General features: G+C 37.4%; 1 protein-coding gene across 1 annotated transcript; it reads left to right on the forward strand.

Annotated features, from left to right (window-relative positions):
• Window positions 1-2,165: 2,165 nt before the first annotated feature.
• LOC145777553 (heterogeneous nuclear ribonucleoprotein L-like) lies at window positions 2,166-24,044 on the forward strand. Its single transcript, XM_082588969.1, has 15 exons — window positions 2,166-2,276; window positions 7,197-7,231; window positions 9,660-9,729; window positions 10,170-10,255; window positions 11,733-11,829; window positions 12,353-12,413; window positions 15,242-15,325; window positions 15,878-15,987; window positions 16,122-16,268; window positions 17,754-17,875; window positions 18,076-18,174; window positions 18,363-18,468; window positions 18,854-18,911; window positions 19,479-19,574; window positions 23,825-24,044. The coding sequence occupies exons 1-15, from the start codon at window positions 2,214-2,216 to the stop codon at window positions 23,887-23,889; spliced, it is 1,299 nt and encodes a 432-aa protein (XP_082445095.1). The 5' UTR covers window positions 2,166-2,213; the 3' UTR covers window positions 23,890-24,044.
• The last annotated feature ends 2,896 nt before the right edge of the window (window positions 24,045-26,940 follow it).

Here is a 26,940-nt window from a genome sequence, read left to right on the forward strand (position 1 = left end):
CTTGATTTTCAGTTTGAGCGTTTTAATTGAGGCTTTTGTGATAATAGATCAGTGGTTCCCAACCTGGGGCTCGCGGACCCCTTGGGGGTCCATGAGAAAGCATTTGGGGGTCCGTGATTACCTTGATGAGTTTTGGAGAAAAAAAATATACTTTGTTCCAAGTTAGGCCTATATGCAATTATGCACGGATAGAGCACCAGCTATGCTTGGGAACAAATCCGGATTTGCTGCTTTAGTAAAAAACGAAGCTCCTTTCATGGTTGTTACCCATTGCTTCTTGCACAGGTAGCCTACGCCTTAGCAGCAAAAACTTTACGAACAAGTATCAAGAAAATTCTGACGAGTTGCATGAAAGTCGTTAATTTCCTCAAAAGCAGAGCTGTAACCACTAACCACCGTACTTTTAAAGCGCTCTGTCAAGAAGTAGGGTCAGATGACGGAGTACTTTTGTAGGCTGTCATTCTGAGGTACGTTGGTTATCCAGAGAAGTTTTAAAACGACTGCAGCAGCTAAAAAATGAAGTATGAACTCTTTTGAAAGCAAAAGGAAGTCCCCTCTCAAAATTGTTCGAGAGTAAAAGTTTTCTATACGGCATGGCCTACTTTGCCGATATTTTCGGTCATATTAAAAATGTTAATCGTGGCATTCAAAGACCAGGTGTGATGATAACTGATGCAGCTGAAAAACTGAAAGCGTTTTTAGCCAAGTTGCCAGTTTAGAAACGCAGATTGGAAGCAGGTAATTACGCTAACTTTCCAATGTTAGAAGATCTTATCTTGATGGATGAAACTCAAAGAGAATGTACTCTTTTGATCTCTATGAGAGAAAAATTTTGCGCACACTTGAAACCCAGCAAATCTCATTTCAAAATTATTTTAATTTAGAACACCTGCCGAACGAAGTTGAAACATGGATTCGAAATCCTTTTCTTTTTGACTTGAACAACATTAGCGATGACGATCTCAGTAAAGATGACCTAATTGATTTGAGATCAAAAGAGTTATTACGCATTGAGTTTCATTCAAAAACTGTGGAAGAATTTTGATGCTCACAACTGCAAACCTACCCATTCTTGGCAAAGCAAGCGATTATTGTTTTGTTACCATTCATAACCACTTAACCTTTGCGAGACAGGATTCTCAGCTCTTGTTACAATGAAAACAACATCGAAATCGCCTGGACAGTGGACGTTGAAGATGACATGCGTGTTGCATTGTCAAAAACTCAACCGCAGTTCAGTCGTTTAGTTCGGGAAAGGCAACAACAACCATCTCATTAAATTTGCTTACGTTGAAAAAGTTTCGGCATGGCACTTTGGGTCACCTTAATATTCAAATACTGCTGACATTTCTTGAACAATCCATTTATTTTCTTATTTGAGCAATTGTTTAACCTGACATTTTCCGCAGGAGTCACAGCGGCAATGCAATATGACACTGTTCAGTAGCTGAGTAGCATAATTATTACAATAGTCAATAGTAGCCTACTGTGATTGAACTGACTCGTGTGAAAATAAATTTCTTTGCAATAGTCAATATATATAGTATGTTAATTGAGTTTCAGGCAAAATTTAGGTAGGGGTCCGCAGAATTAATAATTTGTCTAAAGGGGTTTGTGACAACAAAAAGGTTGGGAACCACTGTAATAGATGGAGTTGGCCCTATGTAATTTTGATGTTTTTTTTGCAGATTAAATTAAGGTTATATATAATATTTAATATCTTTTCAGGTGTTACCGATTTATTGTTTTTGCATGTTTTTCAGAACCTTCTGATGATCATCCTTTAGGTGAAACAGGCTGTCAAGGGTTTAGAGGGTTTAGTAATAACTATATTTGATTTATTATCAATATATATCGACTGTCGAAAACAAAAAAGTTTTAAGTGCATTTTTACACTTTGGAGTAAAAGGCAAAAAAAAACAATTTTCTTATTTGAATTTTGTTAATGCTTTTAGCCTACTTTGAGCATTAATATCTGTAACTATAGTAGTAAAATAGTAGTGGATAGCTCTAAGTGCATAGGTTTTGAAAATGCAAAAAAGGAAATTTCTCAAAATGTCCCTTACAACTTTTTTGTTTTCGACCGTCGATGTACTGTATATCTGACATTAATTTTTGAAGTAGGTATTGCGATTCCACTCTGAATTTTATCTTGATATGTTTTTAGAACATTTATCATCATAGCATTTACTTGAGATAGTTGTGTTACAAAAATGTCATATGAAGCTAAACGAGCAAGGTTGGCTGAAAACGGAAGTCCTGATAGAGGCAACAATGTAAGTGTTGTTTCATGACTTATAGGATGGCTAACATAAAAAGTTGGCTTGGTTGTTTTATTCCATAAAAAGAAAGATTCAATTGACTGGCAAAAGCAACTTCAGCTCTGTGGTATGAATTAGAGCAGTGGTTCTTAACCGGGGAGGGGCGCGCCCACCCAGGGGGCCGTGAAGCATCTCTCAAGAGGGGCGCAAGCTCTACAACATCTTCAATTTTTTGAATACTCTCAACCATTGAATAACCTCATTCTACCATTGAATACTCTCAACTTTAAGCTTCAAGTGAAAAACATCAATCATCATTAAGCATCATGACATCATTCGAACTTTTATAGCCAAACTCGACTTCTGGAAGAGTCGAATTGAACAAGGAAATCCAGCAAGCTTCAGTAACTTGGATTCTGCTCTCAAAGATGGTAACTTTGAGTCTGAGTTGAAGAAACAAATATAAACCCACCTTAATGAATTGAAAGCGGAGTTCATCAAATAGTTCCAGATCTGGATCAGAAGCGTGAAACCTGGAAGTTCATCAGAAACCCGTTTCAATGCGAAGTAGTTGATATTTTCGAAGAAGGACAAGAGGAGTTTCTTGAGATGAAGTTCAACTCCACAGCTAAAGAAGACTTCAAAGAACTGGAACTTGGGACGTTCTGGGCCAATTACCTTCCTGTTTACCCTCTTATCGCAACTCGGGCTCTTCGAATTCTAAAAATGTTTGGATCCACGTTAGGGTGGTCCAAAAAAAACTTTTTTTGTAAATGTTAATGTCTCATCCTAAAATATTGTTACCATTGATGAGAAAATGATATATGTGAATTTTCATAAAGATTGGTTGATATTTAGGGGTTGCTACCGGGGTTCAAAGTTTTGTCGTTTGCCCCCATTTTAACGTTTCGAGAGGATATGATATGATACGGTACAGTAAAAAATATGGTACAGTGCCATTGTATATTGCAATAAAAATACAGTTTAATAATTACTCTATGGTCTGTTTATAAACTCATGTGTCTGTATTACGAATTATACTAACTGGTGTACATGTACGAAATGTGCGACTTTGTATAAGGTAAAGGTGAGTCCCATACTTGAATACAAGCATCGAGGGATGAGGTTCTCATTATACTAAGCCTTCGGCACTAACGAGAGTAGGGTGGCCAGTTCCTTTCTTTCGGCCGCCTTTACTTCAGCAACTACGCCCACCCAATATATTATACCCTGGGTAGAGGTGGGCGTGGGCGGTGTTTGTCAACAACCAGTATAAGCCGGGAGTCAAACCAGGATTGCATAATTGGAAAGCGAGCGCGTCACCGCTGCGACTTTGTATACTTGTGTTTAAAATTCAGAGACTAAATTGGACATTCATTAACAGCTTTAGAATACAACAAATAAACTACATACAGGAATTATTGCGCGAGGGTCTTTCTACTGCAGTCTGGATATCGCTGACGGTGATCGGCGACGACACGCAAAAGATACTGTTTTTGTTCTTCGTCACATGTGTGTAATGTGTTGTATTCCGTGATCAACGCCACTCCACGCTCGGCAATGTCCCAACCGGGGTGCCAATTGCAATGCTCAAGGGTGCCGCGAGATATTTTAACTTTAACCCGTTAAGTGTGGAATTTATTTATTTATTTTAACTCTAATCCACAATAAGCCTTTGTTTTCTCGCCCAGGAATAACAGCGTGAAAGAGATTTTGAATCGTTGCTGTTTTTTCCATAAAAACGTTTGAAACGCATCATTATTGCCAGGTTTCATGATTTTATTTTGCGTTTCACGGCGCACAAAGTCAAATTGCAGTGATGGATTATCGGATTGTGTGACCTAGCACGATTATAAAATTGCACGATTGTTTGCGAACCACTATAAAATAGAAACTTTTGCATGGGGGATACCATACTTGCGCATACAAACACGATAGCCTACATAGCTAATCGAGAAAAGGCTAAGTTATAATTGATTTATTCTTTATACCAGTGCTCCGCAACCTTTATTTACTCACGGCACACTTAAAAACTCTTTAAAATTTTGCGGCACAATTCGGCCGACACATTTTCAAAATGTAAAAAATAACTATCATCTTTTTAATGAGATATTTGCGCTTGTTTCTTGCTTTAATAAAGTTAACAATTTGGATACAGTCATTCATTGTTTCTGTCAGCTCCCTTGTAAAATGTTTGATCATCAAGGCTTCCCTGTGTAAGCAGCAATACATAAGTTGAATGGCTGGATTTTGACGTTTTACCCATGCAGCTAAACTTCTTCCTTCGCCCACCATTGCTGAAGCACCATCTGTGCAAACGTTGATGCAGTTATTCCAATGGATACCATGGGTTATGAAAAACTCGTTGGTCACTCTAAAATTTCCTGGCCAGTCGTTCGTTCCTGGCTGGAAGTTCTTTGCAAAATAATTAGGCTACTCGTTTGTTATGGACTCGCCATTGACAAAACGTTGGCTACTAAACTTAATAGCTGTGCTTTCAATATTACGAAATTTTTCATTAAACACTGCTAACTGACAATTCAAAATGACCTAGCCTGACTTCTAAAAACGCACTACCACGTTAACCAGCCTTTTTTAAAACTAGGGCAGCCTTCCCATTGCGAAAACTTCAATGTGAGGGAAAAAAATCATAAATGCACTGTGGGAAGTCTAGCTAGAGTTTGAGTTGTCTTGCAGTGGTAAAGCGAGAATTTTTAAAACATAAAAACTCCTTTCTTTTCAAAAAGTATGTTCTGATGATAGTTATCCCGCGGCACACCGGTTGCGGAGCACTGCTTTATACTTATATGAATATATTTTGTGAATTGCTTTGCGATTACAATTGGGTCTCCAAATTAGTGGATTTTCCGTACAAACGAACATTAAAACTAAAAAAACGAGAACGACTGCTTATAGTCGAGGAAGAAATGTGGGTGGCTTTGTCGAATGTGCCTCGAGATATTAAGGGACTTGTGCAAGAAGTCAAGCCCAAATTTCACACTAAATTTTGAATAAATACATTTATTTATGCGCGCTATACTGTACAACTCATTCTGTGCTATTTCATACAGTTACTTGAAATACAGAAATCTCATAAAATTGACCCAGTTTTGCCAGGATGCCGCAAACTATTTATCTCTTCGATAGGGTGCCGCAAGGTCAAAAAGGTTGGGAACCACTGCTCTAAACCCTTGACAGCCTGTTTTAACCTAAAAGGAGGACTTTCTGATGATTACCCTTTTAGGGTGAAACAGGCTGTCAAGGGTTTAGACAGTGGTTCTCAACCTTATCTGAGTCATGGCCCCCCAGACTGTGGCTCTAAAAGACCATGGCCCCCTTGAGCAAAATAAAAATGTATTTGTTTAAAGAACAATGAAACGAAATCAATAAAAACAGTTAACGAATGATTAAATGATTTAATGCTTTCTTTTTCGTAATAGACTACGCTAGTAAATCAAGCGTATCCTTAATTGTTACGTTACAATCACAAAAGATGATGCAACATGCAGTGAGATAGAACATATGATGAAAAAACATGCTTTTAGCTAGCTTTACGATACTAACACCTACATGAGTGTTTTTTGTGTCACAATTCTGTTATAATTCATCAATACATGTTATAATTTATTAATGAAGCTTTTTATCGTGGCTCCCCTGAGAACGCTCTGTGGTCCCCTTGGGGGGCCGAAGGCCACGGTTGAAAACCCCTGGTTTAGAGGGTAATAACTATGTATGTACTATGTATATTAGTTTACATCATGTACATTTGTACATGTAGTTTATTTACTGTCTTCTAAAGCTGTTATTGATTGTCAAATTTAGTCTCTGAACTTTAAACACAAGTATACAAAGTCGCACATTTTGTATATATATGTAGACCAGTTAGTATAATTCGTAATACAGACGTACATGAGTTTATAAACAGACTATATAGAGTAATTATTAAACTGTATTTTTCTTGCAATATGCCATGGCACTGTACCATATTTTTTACTGTACCGTATCATATCATATCTGTATCACATCCTCTTAAAACGTTAAAATGGGGGCAAACGACAAAACTTTGAACCCCGGTAGCAACCCCTAAATATTAACCAATCTTTATGAAAATTCACATATATCATTTTCTCATCAATGGTAACAATATTTTAGGGTGAGACATTAACATTTACAAAAAAAGTTTTTTTTGGACCACCCTAATCCACGTATCTTTGTGAAGCTGCATTTTCTGCTCTCGTTGCTATCAAGACCAAGTACAGAAACAGGCTGAGAGTTGAAGGAGACTTACGTTGTTCACTCTCTGGAGTTAAACCTCGCATTAAAAATCTAGTCGCTAAGAAGCAGTGTCAAGTATCTCACTGATGTGTACAATAAACAGATAAAAATGCAACTTTTTTGGTATGATGCTTATTTAAAATCTAGGAGGGCGCGAGACACATGACCATTATTAAAGAGGGACTTGATAGAATAAAGGTTAAGAACCACTGGTATAGAATATCAAATTACTCTCTATACCTCGTCCATACACAGTACACACCGTATGGGAATTTTCGTCACCCTTCAGACAGTTAACGTAACAATTACTTCCCTTGGTCTTTTTCATATTAACACAAAGTTCATGTGACTCCATACCGACCTTTCCAGCAGTAAATTTTTGCTTCAGTTCCTGAAGCAAGTCAGCAACTATGACTAGATCATCAGCATGAAGCAATTCATGGAGGCATCCTGCGTGAAATTCGTGAGATAGAGCTTCCATGATAATCTCTAATAAAAAAGGGCTCAAAACTGACCCCTGGTTTGCTACAATTGTGACATCAAACTCAGTGCTATGACTACCATTTGTTCAGACGCCAGATTTTGCTGAGCGATTTGTGTTTTAACTATATTATATATATATCTTGTATTGGTAACATCTTATTTTTATCTACTTCACAGGATGATTATCATGGAGAACGGGAACACAAATTTAGGTAAGTTTTCAAGCATCTAAATCACAAACCAGTGGTTCTCAACCAAGTATAATATGTTTTGCATTTATCGCAAAAACTGTGTTCACAACTTTTATCAGAACTGAGTTGAAAAATGTGGCGTTTCAAAAACAAAGCCTTCTGTATTACAATTCAAATCTGTGAATGTGTCTCTGGATGTTGGGGACTGCATAAAGACCCTGGAATGCAAGCATTATTAACTTTTGAACCACACTGACAAATTCTTTCTGAAAATTGTTTATTATGTCCTACTGCTCAATGCTGAATAACTCCATTTCTTAATGTGCTGTATACATGAACAATCCAATCAGCTTTGTTTTAGACAATCGTTTGGACATGAGTCTTTCTAGGGGATCCAAGATTAAAAACATTGTGTTTTTTTTTAATATTTTTTTTTTGTGAAAGTGTCTTGTTTGGAAGATGGCCTCCTATTAGCACCAAACCCCAATTATTTTCTCAAATGCCCTGATGAGAAGCTGATATCCAGGTTAAGCACTGATCAATGTACTTTTTGTTTTACATAATCTCCATGTAAGTGTACTTTCTTTTACCAACACACACAGGAATTCTCAGCCATGATTTGCATCATGTCATAGAATGGAAGGCTGGAAGCGTACTTGTTGCATTTGCATATTATATAACTATCAATTTCTTAGAACTATTTTTCCCGGCCTATCACCTTTAACCTTATGGTACGGTACTCAGTTAAAGAAGGTTGATAGCTGGGTTTTTTTTTCGGTCATTTATCGGTCATTGACCGATTTTTTAGCAAACTGTCCAAAAAAAATATAGTCAATTCGGTCAAAATGTCCGAAAAAATATGTTTAATTCGGTTGAAGAAGCGTTTGTCTGTTCTAACTTTTTTCAGATAAAAACACGACAACGTTTCTCAGCGAAATTTAATGTTGTAGCTAGTCAGGAAGTGCAAATTTTGGTTTGTATCAGCTACTCGAAAGGAAATATTTTCATCAGAAAAAATGACCAAAATAAATAAAAAATTACATACCGAATTTTTTCAAGTCATTTCGGACAAATGACCAAAAAGTCTTAGCGAAAAAAATATTGACTACCGTTGCAGCTTTTTTTCAATGGGTCCTTATAAGCCGGAATGGCCCGATTCGGTGAGTCCGATTCGGTGAGTCCGATTCGGTGAGTCCGATCCCTTAACGGGGGATTTTTTTAATTTTTTTTTTAATTATCGGGTACCGTGGCCTAATTATCATTGCCGTTTTAGGGTTAGGGGTTAGGAGTTAGGGTTAGGGGTTAGAGGTTAGGAACTCACCGAATCAGACTCACCGAATCAGACTCACCGAATCGGACTCACCGAATAGTAGCAGACCCTTATAAGCAGTAATTAAATTGTTAGTGCCTTTACAAGAGTGTTTCTAACAGAGACAAGCTACTCACTGTAGATATAAGATAATTGGTACATCAAGACTTCTTCAGCTGTCTGATACCCTGTTTCAATGGTTTTTTGTCAGTGCAAAGATTGTGGTTTTAGTTATCATGAAGCGAAGTGGCAAAATAGATTCCTGTAATTTGTTGCAGTTAAATTACAATTTTTAACCACTTAATGCTCGAATTTAATTATGCATTGATCAGTCTCTGAACTGCTAGCTTTATTAAACATTTTGAAGTATATATTCAGAGGTGGGCAGTAGCGCGCTACTTTTTTGGTAAAAGTTGCGGTAGCGGCGCTACTTTTTAGTTGTAGTAGCAGCTGCATTAGCGGCGCTATTTTTTTCCAAAGTAGCGGTAGCGGGAGGTATATATTATACAGTATGATATATCAGAATGGCCCGTTTCGGTGAGTCCGATTCGGTGAGTCTGATCCCTTAACGGGGGATTTTTTCAATTTCCTTTTTTAATTATTGGGTACTGTAGCCTAATTATCATTGCCGTTTTAGGGTTAGGGGTTTGGGGTTAGGGGTTAGGGGTTTGGGGTTAGGGTTAGAGGTTAGGAACTCACCGAATCAGATTCACCGAATCGGACTCACCGAATAGTAGCAGACCCATGATATATAGACATTAGACAACCTATTTTTACAGAATTTGGTTTTTTAAACTTGCAGAACTTTTTGCGTATTGTTTGTTTTGTCCATGTCATCCACACCACTGTTTGCCAAAGCATGAGCCTTGTATCTTCATGTACTCGGTAGATTTGTGATTACTTGGCAAGACAATTTACACTCTTGAACCCCCAAGTTTGTGGAAAGTGAGCTGGCTGAGTTGTTTTCAGACATTCCGCATTTGAATTGTCAACTTTTATTAATGTTTGGTCTTGGCATTTGGTTGATAAACAGCCATGGTTTCACATCATGGCATCATAAAACAGATGTTTTTAAATCAAATTGCCAAGTAGTTTTAGCTTGGGGTGGAGTTGCATATAATAGATGGTCTAATTGTGCAGGGATGGACCAGAACAACCTAACAAAGTGCTACTCTTTACTGTCATAAATGCTGTGTATCCCATCACTACGGTATGTATACCTATGTTTTATTTTTAGAAAGCTTTAATTTTAAGAAGTTTATATATTGGTAGTACTGTATTTGTTAGAACATAGTTCTGTTGAGGTTATGCATATGGTAAGATGATGTATATTATATATCTGTCTTGTCTTGCAGCAAAGCAACTCAATAATACAATTCATAGGTTATGCTTTACTCCATTATTGATATATATATTGGCTTGATTATTCTGTCGCAGCATTGCATGGCATGGATTTCTGGTTATTTATAACTTGCGGACTGAAAGTTTTCACAAAATAAGAACTTTTAAACTTATGCTTTTTTCCACCGAGAAGGGTCTTGCTACATTGATTCAATTCATTGACAAATCTTTTGAACCAAGATAGTTGATTTTAATGATTCAGATTAGACTTTGATGTCATGACTGTATTGACTGTCATATTTTTTGCAGGAAGTTCTTCACACTATCTGTGAACCATGTGGAGAGGTGCAACGCATTGTTATTTTCCGGAAAAGGGGTGTTCAGGCCATGGTTGAATATCCTTTTATAATGTTTTCATCATTCGTATTCATAATTGGTACTGTACTGTGTTTGTCTTGTGCTCGGCCACTATGCACCTGGGACAAAATTAATCATAAAATGCCAACAATACAAGAAAATTGAGAATGAGATGGACAACAAAATGATTGAACTGAGCTTAGTAATGTAAATTGGTGTTCTATTAAAAAGTGCGGAATGGCCCGTTTCGGCGAGTTCCCTATTCGGCGAGTGCCCTATTTGGCGAGTTTTTGAAATTTTATTTTTGAAAGGAAATTATCGGGTACCGTAGCCTAACTGTTTTCACATCGTTTTAACGTCGCTGAACGTGCAGAAAGGAATAAAAATAAAATGTTTGAACTATTAAATTAAAATTCGTTATGTCAGTTCAGTTGTTTTTATTTCTGACCATCATATCAAAAACAATACACGTCAACATAGCAAAGGTAGAAGCGACAAAACGCGAACGTTAAAACGTGCTTAAATTCGTCATTCAGTTGTTAAGGTAGAAGCGACAAAACGCGAACGTTAAAACGTGCTTGTGACCGAAGTAAGTTATTGAGTTGAAAGAAATTTGGCATGGTTGCAACACCTTCAGAAAAATTTAAGATGTGAATGGAAAATAAAAAAAAAGAAAATGTTACAATTTTTTACAAATGCGCAAATTTTTTTCAACTCAATAACTTGCTTCGGTCACAAGCATGTTTTAACGTTCGTGTTTTGTCGCTTCTACCTTTTTCTACACCTTTGCTATGTTGACGTGTATTGTTTTTGATATCATGATCAAAAATAAAAACAACTGAACTGACATCTCGAATTCAAGCCCGTTTTAACGTTCGCGTTTTGTCGCTTCTACCTTTGCTATGTTGACGTGTATTGTTTTTGATATGATGGTCAGAAATAAAAACAACTGAACTGACATAACGAATTTTAATTTAATAGTTCAAACATTTTATTTTTATTCCTTTCTGCACGATTTCAACGTTTAACGATGTAAAAACGGCAATTGCAATATAGGCTACGGTACCCGATAATTCCCTTCCAAAAATAAAATTTCAAAAACTCGCCGAATAGGGCACTCGCCGAATCGGACTCGCCGAATAGTAGCAGACCTTAAAAAGTGAATGCTAGCAATTACTATAGATTGGACTTAAATGATTTTACTTGTACAATCAGACAGTCTTTTTGGAATTTTTTTTTAAAAGATACTGAATAAGCCGCCTTACAGTGGCAAAAGCTTCACCTAAATTATACAAGTTACCGAACCTGACTGATTTTGTTTGTTTAATATGTTTAATTGTTCAGTTGCATCCTGAAAGAAGAATCTTGTGTAACTTTTCATCCTCAATAAGTGATAATAACATCGAGGAACCAGAACAGAGGATGATAGACATCAGCTCCTATTTGTTAATCATTTATCAGGTTGCAACGTTGTAACACTTTTTAGAGAAAGTCATGTTTCTTAACCTATCTTACATTTAATTCGATTCAATCTGCTCAGCGAGCGAAAGCATCATTAAACGGAGCAGATATTTACTCGGGATGTTGTACCTTGAAGATTGAATGGGCTAAGGTATGGATTTTGGTATTCAATATTATAGTTGACTGTAGCACTACTGGAGTCGTCTATTCTTTAAATGGAAAGCTTTCAATCCTGGCCGGATTTAATCTGCTTACGCAGCAAGTCAGGTTAATAATTTTAAGTTTTCACTTGAGGCTAAATTGTAGGCAATTACCTTTTATGCCTGTATTGAAAGTAGAGATCTTTTTAATTGTCTGAAAGTTGTAACTTTCATGCACTGCTATATTGACACTTGACAGCTTATGTCGTTTTCAAATGCAGCATTTTCAGCACAGTATTTTTAAACGTGGCATGTACATGGTTTAAGTTATGGATTGTTTTGAGAAAAAAACTGTGTCATACTATTGTTCTCTATTGAAATAGTGTGGTCATTCTATGCTATAAATGGAAGAGTTTACAATTTCATAGAAACAATTTTGTTGTTAGCTGTTGGAAACGCGTGATTTTCTATATAGGTATGAAACTTTATAATTGTTTAATGTTTATCCAACTTTGTTTGCTGCATTCATTTTAGCCCACAAAATTGAATGTCTACAAGAATGATGATGAAACTTGGGATTATACTGGTGCAGTAGGTAAGTCGCTGTTGCATACACAAAGAATAATGCAACGTTTTTATAGACATTTGTTATTGTAAAATGTGAATCAAAGCTAATTTCACTTTTCTAAACTAATAATCTTTGAAACTTTGATAACATTTTGTAGTCTCTCCGCTATTTGCATAAACCTTCATAGATCATCTATCTTCATGCAGCATATCTCACAAACACTGCACATGCAAATAAGCTCATATTCAGTTATTCAACTTACATAGCAATGACAGTAACATTGAGCAATGAGCATACAAAACTTAATGGTAGGTGTACAGTGGACGCTTAAAGAACGCATTGTACTACTTTTTAAAATTAGTTAAGCCCAAACTCTGCCCAGACAATAACAGTAATCTGAGTAAAAAAGGGTTGATACTTTTACGTATGGTAGGCCTACTGCTAATATTTATAAACTGTTTTTTTTTATACCTTTGTGTTCCCTTTGTACAAATTTTTTGAGTAAAATCCAACCAATACCGTCTGGAGATTACCTTTGCTCGATTGTTGCAGACACATTTGCATATCTGTGGCTACATATTTGTACAGTTAGTAATATTGCAAAATGAACTAAAATTTATTTATTTACATGTATCACGAGTTATCACTTAACACCACAGAAACCCAATCAAAGGCCAGTTCCATTGCCATTGGTTCACGTATAAACAGTGCACTGCCAGATGAAGTTTCAATTACTGTTACATTGGTCATACAAAGATTGATCATCACGATATGTGTGTATGTGTATCATTACTTGACATGTTTTTATGCAAATACGAAACAGATATGTTCAGAAATACAGAATAACGAGCACTTTGTTGTTGAAGACAAACAAGAAGCAAACATTTACAAACTTGAGCTGCTTTTCATTGACTGCAAACAAATTTAACTTGTGCTGAACGAAACACTAATCAAGTTCTGGCAGTTATGTTGCAAACACGGCAAAAAGACATTGTTTTTCTGACTTGACGAAAGTGGACTACATGTACAGCATCGGACATTTCCATTTTGCTGTCTTCAGTTCTCTACTGAAGACCGCTTTTATACGAATAAACAATTTAATCTACAGCTGACAATGACAAAGCATATTGCATTCCCACCTGTCTTCTAACGTCACTATACATTCAATACAGTGGAAACCATAACAACTAAAAACAGTAACGAAGAGCATGGAGCATTACCACTGAGCCGTAAGTCGGTAGCTATTACTGGCATATCCAATAAAAGGTACTGCTATGATGTTCATTACAAAAGGGAAGATATCTGGACATACAGGTTGATGGAATTTAAAAAGGCACGCACAGATTGATTTCATGAACTTCAAATCATCAAGAATTTGAACAGAGCGATTGCTCGATCCATGACGTCAAACAAGCAGACAACACTCAAGCGAACAACACTGCTCACACATTTCTATCAGGAGTTTGATCTTTTTCTTTGTATTTTTGTATGTGAACTTCTGGTTCAGCAGACAATGCTTACGCCATATGGAAGACAATGGTAATCGCAAGAAATTGAAATGGTAAGGCTATCCGATTAATATCATCTTTTTCACTTGGCCATTACCGGTAGATGTTAATGGCTAAGTGGAAACAGAGATGGGTGGAAAAAGGTAAATTAGTTGATGAATCGTAATGATGAAACTTGGCTGAACACAGCACTGGTGCAATTAAGATGATGCATGTACTGTATGTATATTGTTTATTGATGTGAGATTAGAGAGACTCAAAGTTTTGAATAGACCATCTTCTTCCTCATTCTTAAACTTAAAATCCTATTATTTTATTTTCATTTTTTACAACATTATCAATCATGTTAAGGATTTTCTCTTGACCACTACATTTGATTGCGCCAGGCAATTACTAAGAATGCACATTGATAATACTTCATGATGTAATTTCTTGGTTTATTGAAGAACGGTTTGGGTCAGTATTTGACCGCGTTCTGCAAGGTACTACTGTACTGTTAACGTTACGGAAAAACATAGTTTTGTTTTTGTTCAAGTAGCTACTAACCAAACTGTCGAATAAGCAGAACAAACTATTTGTTTGTTTTTTTTTTGCATCCATCGATGCAACGTTGACAAAACGTTTTTGTATTAATTTGGTATAATCACTGATGCGTTGCAAGTTCAGCAACCTTAAACATGTCGCACCGAAAAACGTTTGAAAACACCATAAGAAAATGATTAAAGTTCATTTTTCATATGCATAATTAAGCCAACAATTGTCATTTGTACAACTCGACATTACATAATCATAAGTTGCTTCTTTTGAAAACGTTATTTATGCTAAAGTGCTGTACAGTGTGTTTCGTACTTTGTGCAATATTCAACGGTCATGATGCACCTTCTCCTTGCCTCGGTTTCCCTGATATTCAAAAACAGTTAGCTGATATTTGTAAGCGTTGGCCTTAGGAAACATGTTGAAGTTTATATCGTCAATGATAACCATGGTGCAAATCTACAAATGTTGTTGTAGAATTTCGTTTAAATACCCTACCTGTGTTATGTCACATGCGATGCAATGACGTCGGAAGTGACGTTAATCGCACCCGTTAACTGTCACGTCAATCTTGTTTTCAGTCACATTGTCTGTGTTTAGCTTCATTCCAGTTGTTATAGGCTTTTTATATAATGATGATACAGTTTGTACATTGTGATAGGTTTGTTAATTTACAGTTTCAAAACTTGACTTTTCTCAAAGCCGTTTGTATCAGTTTGTCTTGGAAGCAGGCAACAAGTTTTCACCTTGTTTTTGTTTTGTTTTTTTGCGGCACTGCGTTTATAAAACTGAGATTTCTTTCTATTTCAACAGATTCATCAGGAGGCCCGGCCCAACCAGCACTACTCGGAGATGCCCCAGCGGGTTACGGAGGGGGATTCAACAGACCGCGAGGAGGTATGGCCATGTGAAACTACTGATGACGCGGTGGTATATGCCACGTCAGTTTCGCAACACGACGACCAATGAATGTTTCTTGTATAAATGGCGTACGTGCCAATGAAACCGTTATATGGTGTAAGGGTTTTAAATTCGAACTTACGTCACAGATTTGACCCGACGAATTCTATCCAGCCAACTAGATAGAGGGTATTTGGTAATTTAATTGAAAATCTTTATGTAACCTAGTAACACAGACAGAGCGATGCATAGCAATGTAGAAGTGGTCAAATAAGAGGGCATACTGTGATCGACAACTTATGTTGGCATGTCAATATTTACTTGTAAATTTGAGGTTGTATCTTTGAAGGGAACACTGTGCTAAGCTAAGAGTAAAGCGCGGAAAAGCAGTGTGGTATGACAAAAATATATAAAATATGAAATGGAATGATAAGACATATCATGATATGCAGTGTGGCATGATAATAACACAACAATCTTCATTGTTTGGCCAAACAATCAAAATGGTTTCAATGATGTCGCTTGTAAAAGTATCAACATTTCTTTTAGGGATGCCCCCCAGAGGTTTAGCTCCTCGTCCTCGTGGTATGCCTCGAGGAAGAGGGATGCCTGCTCGAGGACCCAGGCCAGGCATGATGGGAATGGGATCGCCACAGCAGGTAATGTCGCGTCACAACCACTCCGAGGAGACTGTATGTCTGTAATATGGCTTGACGCCTCGCACAGTTGCATAGACCAGTACTTTACTTTTAATGTCGATCGATTCGTGATATTTATTTTCTTGATGACGTAGGCGCCCTCAGATTACGGCGGTGGTGAGTATGGCGGGGAAGAAGCTTATAGCCAAAGTCCTGTGCTGATGGTGTATGGCCTGCACCCGGAGAAGATGAACTGTGATCGGCTCTTTAACGTCCTCTGCTTGTATGGCAACGTCATGAAGGTGGGTTTAGTGTATTACCTAGAAAGCATAGGCGCCGACTTTTCAAAAAACCTTGGGGGCGAGAAAGGTGATGACGTCATAACCGTAACGCTATTTTACTCAATTAAAATAGTCTTTGATTAAGCTTACTGTCTTGTTTATACTGACACCTAGGTCGCAAACCCAATTTATTAAAACCGCTGCTTGAAACGATTAGTTTTACGCATGCAGGACGCCTAGACGTAAAAAAATTGATATTGTTAGGTCATAATTGGAACAGTTGGAAAACAAGCCGATTAATTGCCTTTCCTGCGAGGGCATAACAACGATCAAGACAGTGAAGTTATCGAAATAAAACGCAAAAAATCATGATCAGCTATCAGTTTTATTAACCTCGTTTTGCTAATTACTTACCTTCAAAGCGTTAACAACGGCGAAGTGTTTTCTCTTGTTTTTTATCGAAAGTCTTTATAGTCGAATACTGTCGAGTATAGGTCGAGATGTTCGCAAGTGATTTTCACCTCAAAAAGACAGTTGAACTTATACACGGAACAAGCTGTTTTTTCCAGGCAGTTTACAAAATGAACGCATTTTTGCTGCGGGAAATTGCCGACGTAGATTACGGAAGGTGAAATGGCGTCGGCGGAAGCGACCAAGTTAAACACCTTTTCTTTTATCGGTTTTCGATTTAATTCTTACACATCGTGAAAAAAACAATGCGTTCTGTTGAGTCATAATTGATCTCACAGCGGGAAAACCTCATTGAAAATTGCGCGTCTAATTTAGCTGGTTTACTTAATAGTGCAGTGAATAGTTACGTGACTATTCCAGCAGCGTAAGTTACTCTACCTTTTACTTTGAACTTTCCATACCGTATGAGAAAGCCATGCGATCAGCTGCTGTTTTGCGGGCAAGAGCAACGTAGGCTATATTTCGCTTTCGGCATTCTTTAAGTCTGTTTAAATGATCTAAATCTCTTTCGCAAAGTGTTTTATCTTTGAAACACCACTTGTAATAACCATTTTTGTTGCCCCTCAACCATAAATTTACGGGGGGCGCCGGCCCCCCTGGAAGTCGGCGCGTGTGCTAGAAAGAGATAGTATATTATACCCAATTGTATAGTATACGATACCCAAGTCGCAGAAGGTCTTTTAACCTATCCCAAGCTTGCTGGGGCCTTGGGTACCTGCTTGCGTTCACTAACGCTTCAGGTTGACTTGCATAGCACTGCATCTATCACACAGTTTCGTAATAATATTGAAAGAGGCTGTTTACCAGGCAACTAGTTTAAAACATGGCACATTTGTCTGTTTTAACAAGTTTATGTGATAGTTTAGCTTATTTTACAGTATACGAGAAGAGCGTATGATTTTAAAGTAAGATTTGTGATGTATTTCATGCAGTCATATCTTCAATTAATTGCGTCATTGTGCATAACATTTAGACTATTTGCATGTTGTAAATGCTTTAGATTGCATGCTTGCATTGTAACACTTCTGTTGCCAGATAAAATTCCTGAAGAGCAAGCCTGGCACTGCCATGGTTCAGATGGGAGATCCATCCGCTGTGGACCGAGCTATATCCAACTTGTCAGGGATGAAGTTCTTTGATGACAAGATGGTCCTCGCGTGAGTTGCAATGCCAAAATTCAATCGTAGGCCAACATAAATTGTCTTGCTTTTATAAGTATTTTGTCATGTAAGTAGTAACGATGGCAATCTCTACAGGGACGATGGGCTTTTTTGTCTAGTAGTGATTAGCTCGTCTGTTCCGTTTCTCGATTTTTTTGTGCCAACGCTTTTCCACTAATGTTCAAAAACTCTTACAGGCCATCCAAACAGATGTATCTTGCGGAAACAGGCATGGCCGGAGAATTGCCTGATGGAACTCGTAGTCAAGTTGACTACACCAGTTCAAGAAACAACAGGTAAATGTTGACGAGGATTGTTGATTCTTGACAAACGTTGGTTGATTATTGCATATTCAAGTATGGGTGACTAGCCCCATTGGTTGGGAAACCCTTGGTTACTCACAACGTAATCTTTGCGGCTTTGGTTGCCCATGTTGTGCAAACTAAATTGTCATGATGCTATTGTTACACCGTTGCTAATACAGGTTCACGACAACAGCCCAGGCAGCGAAAAATCGAATTCAAAATCCATCAAAGGTTCTCCATTATTACAACGCCCCGTTGGATCTCGATGAAGAAAAGATGACGGAGGTTAGCGCGATGCGTTTCCCAATGTCACCAAAGTTGATGGATATAATTTGAAACTATTTTTATTATTTTATATTTGGTTCTATTTGAATAAAACCTTCTGATGATCCGTTAAAGGTGAAACAGGCTGTTAAGGATTCAGATAGTTTCAAATTAAATCAAATATAGTTATTACTATGTATTCAGTTTTGTGTTTCATGTAACAATGTAAAGGCTAAAAATCTTGTACAAATTCGACAGGACAGTCATGTGCTTTATTAGTCAATAGTCACTCTGGGTAACTGTTTAGTCACGAAACTTCTCTGCACTGCATGGGATAGTTATCTTTTCTTCTTTCTTTTTTTCGTGAAGTTTGTGACCAGAATAAGAACACTTGCACATATTTCAGATCTGCAAAGAACTTTCATTGGAACAGTTCACAAAGTTTACGCCATTCAAGTCAAAAAGTAAGTGTCGACTTATGTAGGAAATCATAGAAAATACAATTGCAAACATGTGCTTGTTTTTGTGAGCTACGTTTTGCTATGAAAGGAAACAATTCTTCATCCAACGAAAATCCGATTGGTTTCCGAGTCGTTTCATGAAACCATCGCTGGCATTACAAGTTTTTTTTTGTGATAAACGATGTGACGTCACAAAACCAGTCTTCAAGACTTGCCACTTTGTTTGTTAGAAACCTTTTCGTCTGCATTGTTAGGTATGGTTGTCGTCAACTAGTTATGATTTCACAATGTTGGATTGAAATATTTGTATGAACCTCCACTGTAACCATCCCGGTTTGATTGACGCTAAGATAGAAAATAAAATATTGTATTGAAAATACCTCGTTGAAAATATTGCTAAAAATTCTCTGAAACACCACTTGGAAATTAGTTTCTAAGGATTCCTATTCGTGTTAGTTGCGCGGACACAAAATTACTCCTAATCTGCAAAATACTTGCTTTTGTTGTCATTGGTGACCGAAAGCCTTGTGCGCATGCGCCGTCGACAATGATCCTTCTCATGCGTTACAGGTGAACGAAGCTCCTCGGGACTGATCGAGTTTGAAACGAAGGGCCAGGCCATGGAGGTTCTGACCTTGGTCAATCACTACAAGATGGACAACCCGAGTGGGTGAAATCGTTTAGTTTTGTCGGTAGTTGTAACAGTCGTGAATGATAGAATGCATTTGATTGGATTATGTATTACTCCAACAGCTTCTGAATAATGTCACCGCTGCTTTCACAAGTGAATGTTGTTATTACCTTTGTGAAAGGTAACTGCCCGAAGAACAACCGATATGAGCAAAAACCGTGGAGTACAGTAGTGTAGTAATAGTATGTAGACTAGGCTGTCCCACTTTTAGGCGACTTTTCAGGAAAATTAGGTTTGGGTCAAATTCTGAATGGATTTTTGTCACTGATTTCAAAAATGACGTTATTTTTTCATTATGACGTCATCTTGATGTGCCAGCTAGCGGATTTTTTTCTAGTTTGGCCTTATCACGAATATAGTAAGAGCTAGAGACTTGGAACTTGTGCCAAAATGACCGGAAGGGACGATTTCCTATTTGTTGTCAATACAATATGAAACGCTAACTGCAACAGAAAAGAAGTTATTTTGAAAAAACATGTTTTTGCTCATTTTTGGACAAAAAATGAGAAACACGGCAATTTTGCTACACTGCTACAGTGATGCTTTTATTTCGATTGTTAAGTTGCTCCACCTTGTTTAGCAATTAAGTACAGTGGTAGTAGTAGTGGTACACACTCTTGAATGTCTCTTCCATGTAAATAAGCTTTATTTTACACACGCAAAAACATTTTGGAAGGCAAAGTGAAAGGCCCTAATGCATACGAAGATGGTGGTTTGATGAACATAATTAAGAAAATATCAAAACTTAAGCCCCAACATCTGAAAATCCGACAATATTGTAAAGTTTCATCACAGCTATAGCCACAAATCATTTAAAAGCCAAGATCTTATGGTTTTCTGAGCACAAGAAAGAAGCTAAAGATTCATCTTTTCGGAGCGACCATATGTGTCTTCTTGCTATGGCAGTTCATTTAGTGATGAATGTTCCAGGAAATTTGAAACCCCTACTTTGTTGTCGTCAAGAAAGGTTGTCCCATGCGCGTTGAATAACAACAGCGAGTGGTTACTTAAAGTGCCTCTGACAGGTAAATAAATTCGGTAAATTTACCTAAGATACAAAAATAATGACACTAACAAACTTTACTGACCAGTAAATCGTAAAAAATATCAACAGGTTACTAAGTTACACGCTTGCAAACTTTCGTTCACTTTCGGCGAATCTGGCAATCAGTCAATTACGAAAATAAAAACTGCAACACCGCTGTGACGTCACAGTAAGCGGGAAGGATACATTCTTTCTCTGTGGTGACTTGGTAAAGTATAGTACGGCTACTGCAAAACGTGAATGTGTGGGGCTCTGTTGGTCTAAAGCATGTGCAAATTAAGAATTACCGAAATGAAAAAGTGAACTTATTATTACTATCAGGTTTCGATCAAATAGGTTGAGTTTATTTTTATCAAACAGCATCTCAGTTCAATTGAAATTGCAGTTTCATAGGGCTGCAATTTTGATACTTTTTTATTTGTCCTAATCTTGCTATAGCCATTGCAGTGTAACAATAGTATCTCCCAAACAGTAGCCTACCTTTAATTTATGGTTGAGGCAATGCCTACAAATTGCTGTTTATGTGACAGTGTCAGTGACAAAGACCGTGCTGTGCTTTCTTTTCACGCTTTCCCACAAAACAAGGTGCTGAGAAGAAAATGGTCAAAGTTTTCTTCAAGTGTTCGAAAGTGGGATGGGCCATACAAAACTAGTCGCATTATGTTCTCTTCACTTCAATGAAGATGATTTTGTTAATACCACTCAAGTAAAAATGGGCTTGAGCGAACTTTATACATTTTGAAAAAATCTGCCATACCATCTATAAAAGTAAAGATGCAACCAGTTGCTGATGCTGATTCCAGCACTTCTAAACAACAACGTTTACAAAAACGTACCCTTGCACAGGTAAAGTAGGCTTTTACATGTATAGACTCTGCTATGTACGTAACTGTATAACTAAGATTTTTTTAACACTGGCACTGACAACTTGCATTGCGCAAAGCTCACTGCTTGCAGTTTGATGCTCTCGGAAGCAACAGTCGGATTGTGCTGCCGTCATGCATTGTTTGGTGAATCCGAAACAATTTTCTAGATCCAGATGGCCGTTACACCGGATTTCAATGGCCAACTGAAGGCACATGATGAGAGAGAGAGAACTTTTATTTATTTTTGAATAGTGATGATGAATTAAATATGAATGATGATTCGTAAATTTCTTCATTTTTCACTTCAAGTATATTTTAGGTTTTGTAGGAACGTATCCAGTACAGTTTGATTAAACTGCAAAAAACAATAAATCTTTGAAAAAAGCAACCGTTTGTACCAACTCCGACCAAACTGTGATCCACCAATTACATCTAAGAAGCGTTTGTTTCATCCGTCGTTAACGACGCCCACTTAGGATGACGTAATACCACCAAAGTCGTCCCAGAGCAGTGAAATATGAGTTTCGCCTGAGGTGGCGCTGCGGAACAGTCGTTTGATATAAATTACGCCCTAACCAGTCGAGCTACGAGGTTAAGATTAAAAAGTTCGCTAAGTATAATTCTGCGCTAGGAAATGCTTTGAAAAGTTACTATACGTAGATCCAACCTGTCAGGGGCACTTTAAGATTGCTGATTTTTGGGTATTGTGTTGGGCCTCAGGATATCCCTAAACTTCAACGTATGGTTTCTTTTATTGTTTGTGTTTATTTGCCAGCAGTTTTAGTCATCCATCTTAAACCTTCCGCTGCTGAAGGTCCCTCAATTGGTACTGCTTACAAGAGATTTATTACTTGCATATAAAAAAGGCGTTGTGATCGGCTTGATTCGAAATGACCAAGATGATTTGGCCAAAACAGACTTGCGCATTTGTGCAGCTTTGCACAGTATGGTGTGATAAATAATCCCATTGAACTGTGTTGTGTTGTTGAATAGTGGTTTTGTTTGATAGGTCTTTGAACGAAATGATCAAGGGTTTAAAGTTAGCTAGTATTAGTAATTGCAATATGCATGTAAAAATCAATGCTGAGGTATATAATCAATTGTAAATACAATATGCTAGACTAACTACCACTGTACTTAATTGTTAAACAATGTGGCTCAGCACAGCAACTTAACAACCGAAATAAAAGCGTCACAGTAGCAATATTGCCGTGTTTCTCATATTTTTGTCCAAAATGAACAAAAACATGTTTTTTCAAAATAACTTCTTTTCTGTTGCAGTTAGCGTTTCATATTGTATTGACAACAAATAGGAAATCGTCCCTTCCGCTCATTTTGGCGCAAGTTTCAAGTCTCTAGCTCTTGCCATATTCGTGATAAGGCCAAAATAGCAAAAATCCGCTAGCTGGCACATCAAGATGACGTCATAATGAAAAAATAACGTCATTTTTGAAATCAGTGACGAAAATCCATTCAGAATTTGACCCGAACCTAATTTTCCTGAAAAGTCGCCTAAAAGTGGGACACCCTAATGTAGACCAAGTTGTCAGAATGCATATTGGTTATTATACGATGCAACCATCTTAAAAACCCGAGCAAAGCTCAATCATGGGCCCCATGGTGATGAATTGCTTTCAAATTTACGAACTTTTACCTATTTTAATTGTTTTGTTGAACCATAAGCATACGAAGCCGAGCAACGTGATCAAGTTTAACATCTTCAAGTTTATTACATTTACATAAACATAAAACTACGCAACAAATTAAGTATCGAACGTTTTCGACATCACAAGATGTCCTCTTCAGGAATAATATACACAACTTAACTACATCTGAAAAAAATACAATGGTTAACTAAATCTATAAACAGAAAAAGACAAAAACTGCACAGTACTTCTGACTATCTCAAACTCAACGATATAGGCTCCACGAGAATCAAAGGTAACTGCATCAAAAGGTGTTAAACAGATCACATGATATGGTAGAAAGGCAAGGTGCGAAAAAACTAATTTTAAAATACAGAGAGCAAGAAAGACGAGCCGCAAGCATACAATTGTCTGTTCAAAAGTGGATTGTGACGTTTTATGTACAAGGCTTCCAAGATCTTAGTTTGATACTCAGACTTTAATTGTTTTATTTTATGAGTACCGTTACTTAGGTTTCTGATCTAAATAGTTTACCAATTTTGGTAAAAAATTTACAGTGCAATTATGGAATTGCATTACATTGTGATCCCAAGAGTTTTTAGCACAACCGCTTTTACTTCCAAGCTATACCGCGTTTCAACTGAATCCTATGATTTGTTTATTTTCAGATGGTCGGTTTCCTTACATCGTCAAGCTGTGTTTTTCAACAGCATCATCAGCTCACCGAGACTGAAGATACTGCCCAGTACAAGACTGAATGATGAACAACGCCCGACGGCAATTTCATCAACACTGCTTTTGCATTCACGGAATGTGTTTTGTTAGTTGGTAACTCGAAGTAAACATGTACATTTGTACAATCTTGACAGTAAAGCTTTTTAAATTTGGTTTTGTGACATGGTACTTCGAACTTGTCATCCCGTCATCTACTCTACTGTATCCAAACCCTGGCTTGTACAGTAACTCCTCAGCTTACGAACAAGTTGCGTTTCGAACGGCCGTTCGTATCTTGAATTGTACGTAAGTTCGAACTGGACTGGTTGATTGGTGTAGCCTGCTGATAATTAGATTTGGTATTAATGAAGAACACAGTCTGGTTATGATGATCCGATTAGAGTAGTGGCGTGCTAGATCTATAAAATTAAAAGATTCGTGCCAGGACAAACAAGTTACGAATTTGGTACCAGTGTGGCAGCCCTGGCATTCAACACCACTCGCTTTAAGATAGCGTTCGCATTAGCAACCACGTGTTTTGGGGTGTTGGACTTGGCTGCACGCAGAACGTTAGGCACTCAAAAAGTTTTGTAAGATAAAGAATAGGATGTTTCATTTTTTTCACACTTTCGAAATCAAAAACGTTCGGGTTTGCGTATGATGGGATTTTGGACACTGATTTGAAAAATGTACTTTTTATTCCATTATGACGTCATTTAGATGTGGCACCGCGTGGTCGAAACTAGTGTGGGGCTAAAAATAGGGGATTTCCCATAACTCGGTAACGGAACATGGTAGAAAGACGAAATTGGTGTCAAAATGCGCAGAAGGGCTGCTTTCCTATACCTTCTTAAGAGACTTCATTGCCGTATCTTCCCCGCAAAGCGAGTTATATTGAAAAAAACGATATTTCGCATGCACAAGGAAAGCAACAGCTTCAATTTCAATATTTTCCGTCAGTAGAGCTGTTGCTGCAAATTTACTTTGCATTACTGCTACAAAGCTAAGAAAAGGAAAAATAATTAAAGTTGAGAGTGAGACTCATATGGCTAACTTGGAAACTTCCGACGAAACTGATCCAACTTTTTGCTAAAATCGATCACAGGTGGGAGCCAGTACGCAAAACTTAAGACTCTGAAAGTGAGTAGTGAAAGTTGAATGACAAGCATCTGTCAGCAATCCGATCAACTCTTGTGCTGTGAAAATGCTGAAATCGCTGCTTCAGCATCGACGATATTCCGTCAACGTGAAAAAGTTCGCATGATGGCATTGCAGAATGTTTTCCTTGGCCAATTAACGATGAGAAGCGTAGCAAGGCAGAGGCATTGATCGCAGTTAAATCTTTTTCCTCAGGTACATCTGTCGCAAGTACAGTACCATCACACCAGATGCTTGCGAAAGTGTTTTACCTAATATTTATTCAGTGATGGCAGACGCTACGGCGATCAATACTGGTAAAAAGTCGGGAGTTAACAAACGTTTAGAATGCAGTAAAATCTTCAGAAGGTCAATTAAATAATGCACAAACAAATCGAATGGTTTACTGAACAGAAGAAAGTTACCAAAGGACAAAACGACGATTTTAGGAGCGATCAAATGTGCATGCTGGTGTTGGCTTGCCCTGCATTTACGGATGTACCACACAATTTGAAGAATCTTTTGATTTAGAAACAAGAACCATATAGGCCTACAACTCCAGATGGATAACGACTGCCAATGGCTATCTTCGCTTGTGTGTTTTTCAATTTGACAAGCTTTCTACAACAGACAAGTCAAAACTGATCAAGTTAGTGTCTTACATTGTGTGCGTTTTCCTTCATTTATTATGTTATTTAAAACCAAAGGCATGTGATGGACCATTCATTACTTTGTTTCAGCAAGATTTGCTTCTAGCATACCGGGACATTGAAGAAGAAGAAGTGATTGATGTAGTTTACAGATATTTCGTGGAGCATGGTTCTCAGTGGCTGTCTTCAGAAAACGTGACGTTGATTTTTTTTTGGAGTCTCCACCGTTTCCCCTTGAAATTGTGAAAATCCCTACTTCGCTTCCAGCAACTATTATTAAAATTCTTTAATACTCTTTATTAAAGAATCATTGGACCAATCAGAAGAAGTTGCAGTGGAAAATTTCTGAAGTAAAAGTAAATTAAGCCAACGTTTCGTCGTCCACGGTTTGGCGTAGAGGGTTAAGGCAGTGGTAGTCAAAAAATGGTAGTCATTTCGATGACGTGTATTCGATTCTCATCCAAACCATAATGTTCTTTTCTGTAATTACCAAACAAAGTTAAAAGTAGGATCAACTTCTTGGCTGAATGTTAGAAGAGTCAGAATTGGACTGTAGTCACACATGTAGGCTACCGGTGTAAATCATACAACAACAACAAAAATGTCATAAACCGCAGTTTACCATCGAGAGGCCTAAGTGCGGTATTTATTTATCAGAATATGTTGTGGCAGTGGCACGGAGATTGTCATCCGACCAACATACAATAGCTTTCTTTAAGGAGAAAGAAGGGTTCCAATATTCAAGGTAAATGTGCCAAGTGTAGCCTATTGGCCTACCTACATGAAAGGAGACCAGTGAAACGACTAAGGAAAAGACGTGTATTTAGCGAACCAGACGACAATGAAATACACTATCAAGTTCCAATACAAACTTGTGGAAATCAAAGAGAGAATAGCTATTGTCTTAAGTTATTTCATTAAATAAGTCGGGTGGACCAACAAAGAAGCGAAAAAAGTATTCTTAAAAATACCTGCTCTTAGATCGTCATGAAAGAAACTTATTTTTTAAACCGTAGTCGAATAGAAATAGCGTTTGAAAAAAGAATTAGCTTGGTATGTGGGCCAATTGCTGTAATTTTTTTAACACCCACGCTGATGGAATCTATTCTGTCTATAAAATTTAAAAAAATACGCTACAATAGCGTTATAAATGTCATTTATTGATTATAATATTTCAGCTGCTAGGACTGTCATGTTTTTAATGTTCCAATCTACCCTATAGGCTAATTTGTTTTGTAATACCTATACGTTAGACTTACTTTAAATTGAGAAAAGTCAGTTTA

Source organism: Aplidium turbinatum, chromosome 1 (genome assembly GCF_918807975.1).
Source record: "Aplidium turbinatum chromosome 1, kaAplTurb1.1, whole genome shotgun sequence".
Classification (NCBI taxonomy): Eukaryota; Metazoa; Chordata; class Ascidiacea; order Aplousobranchia; family Polyclinidae; genus Aplidium; species Aplidium turbinatum.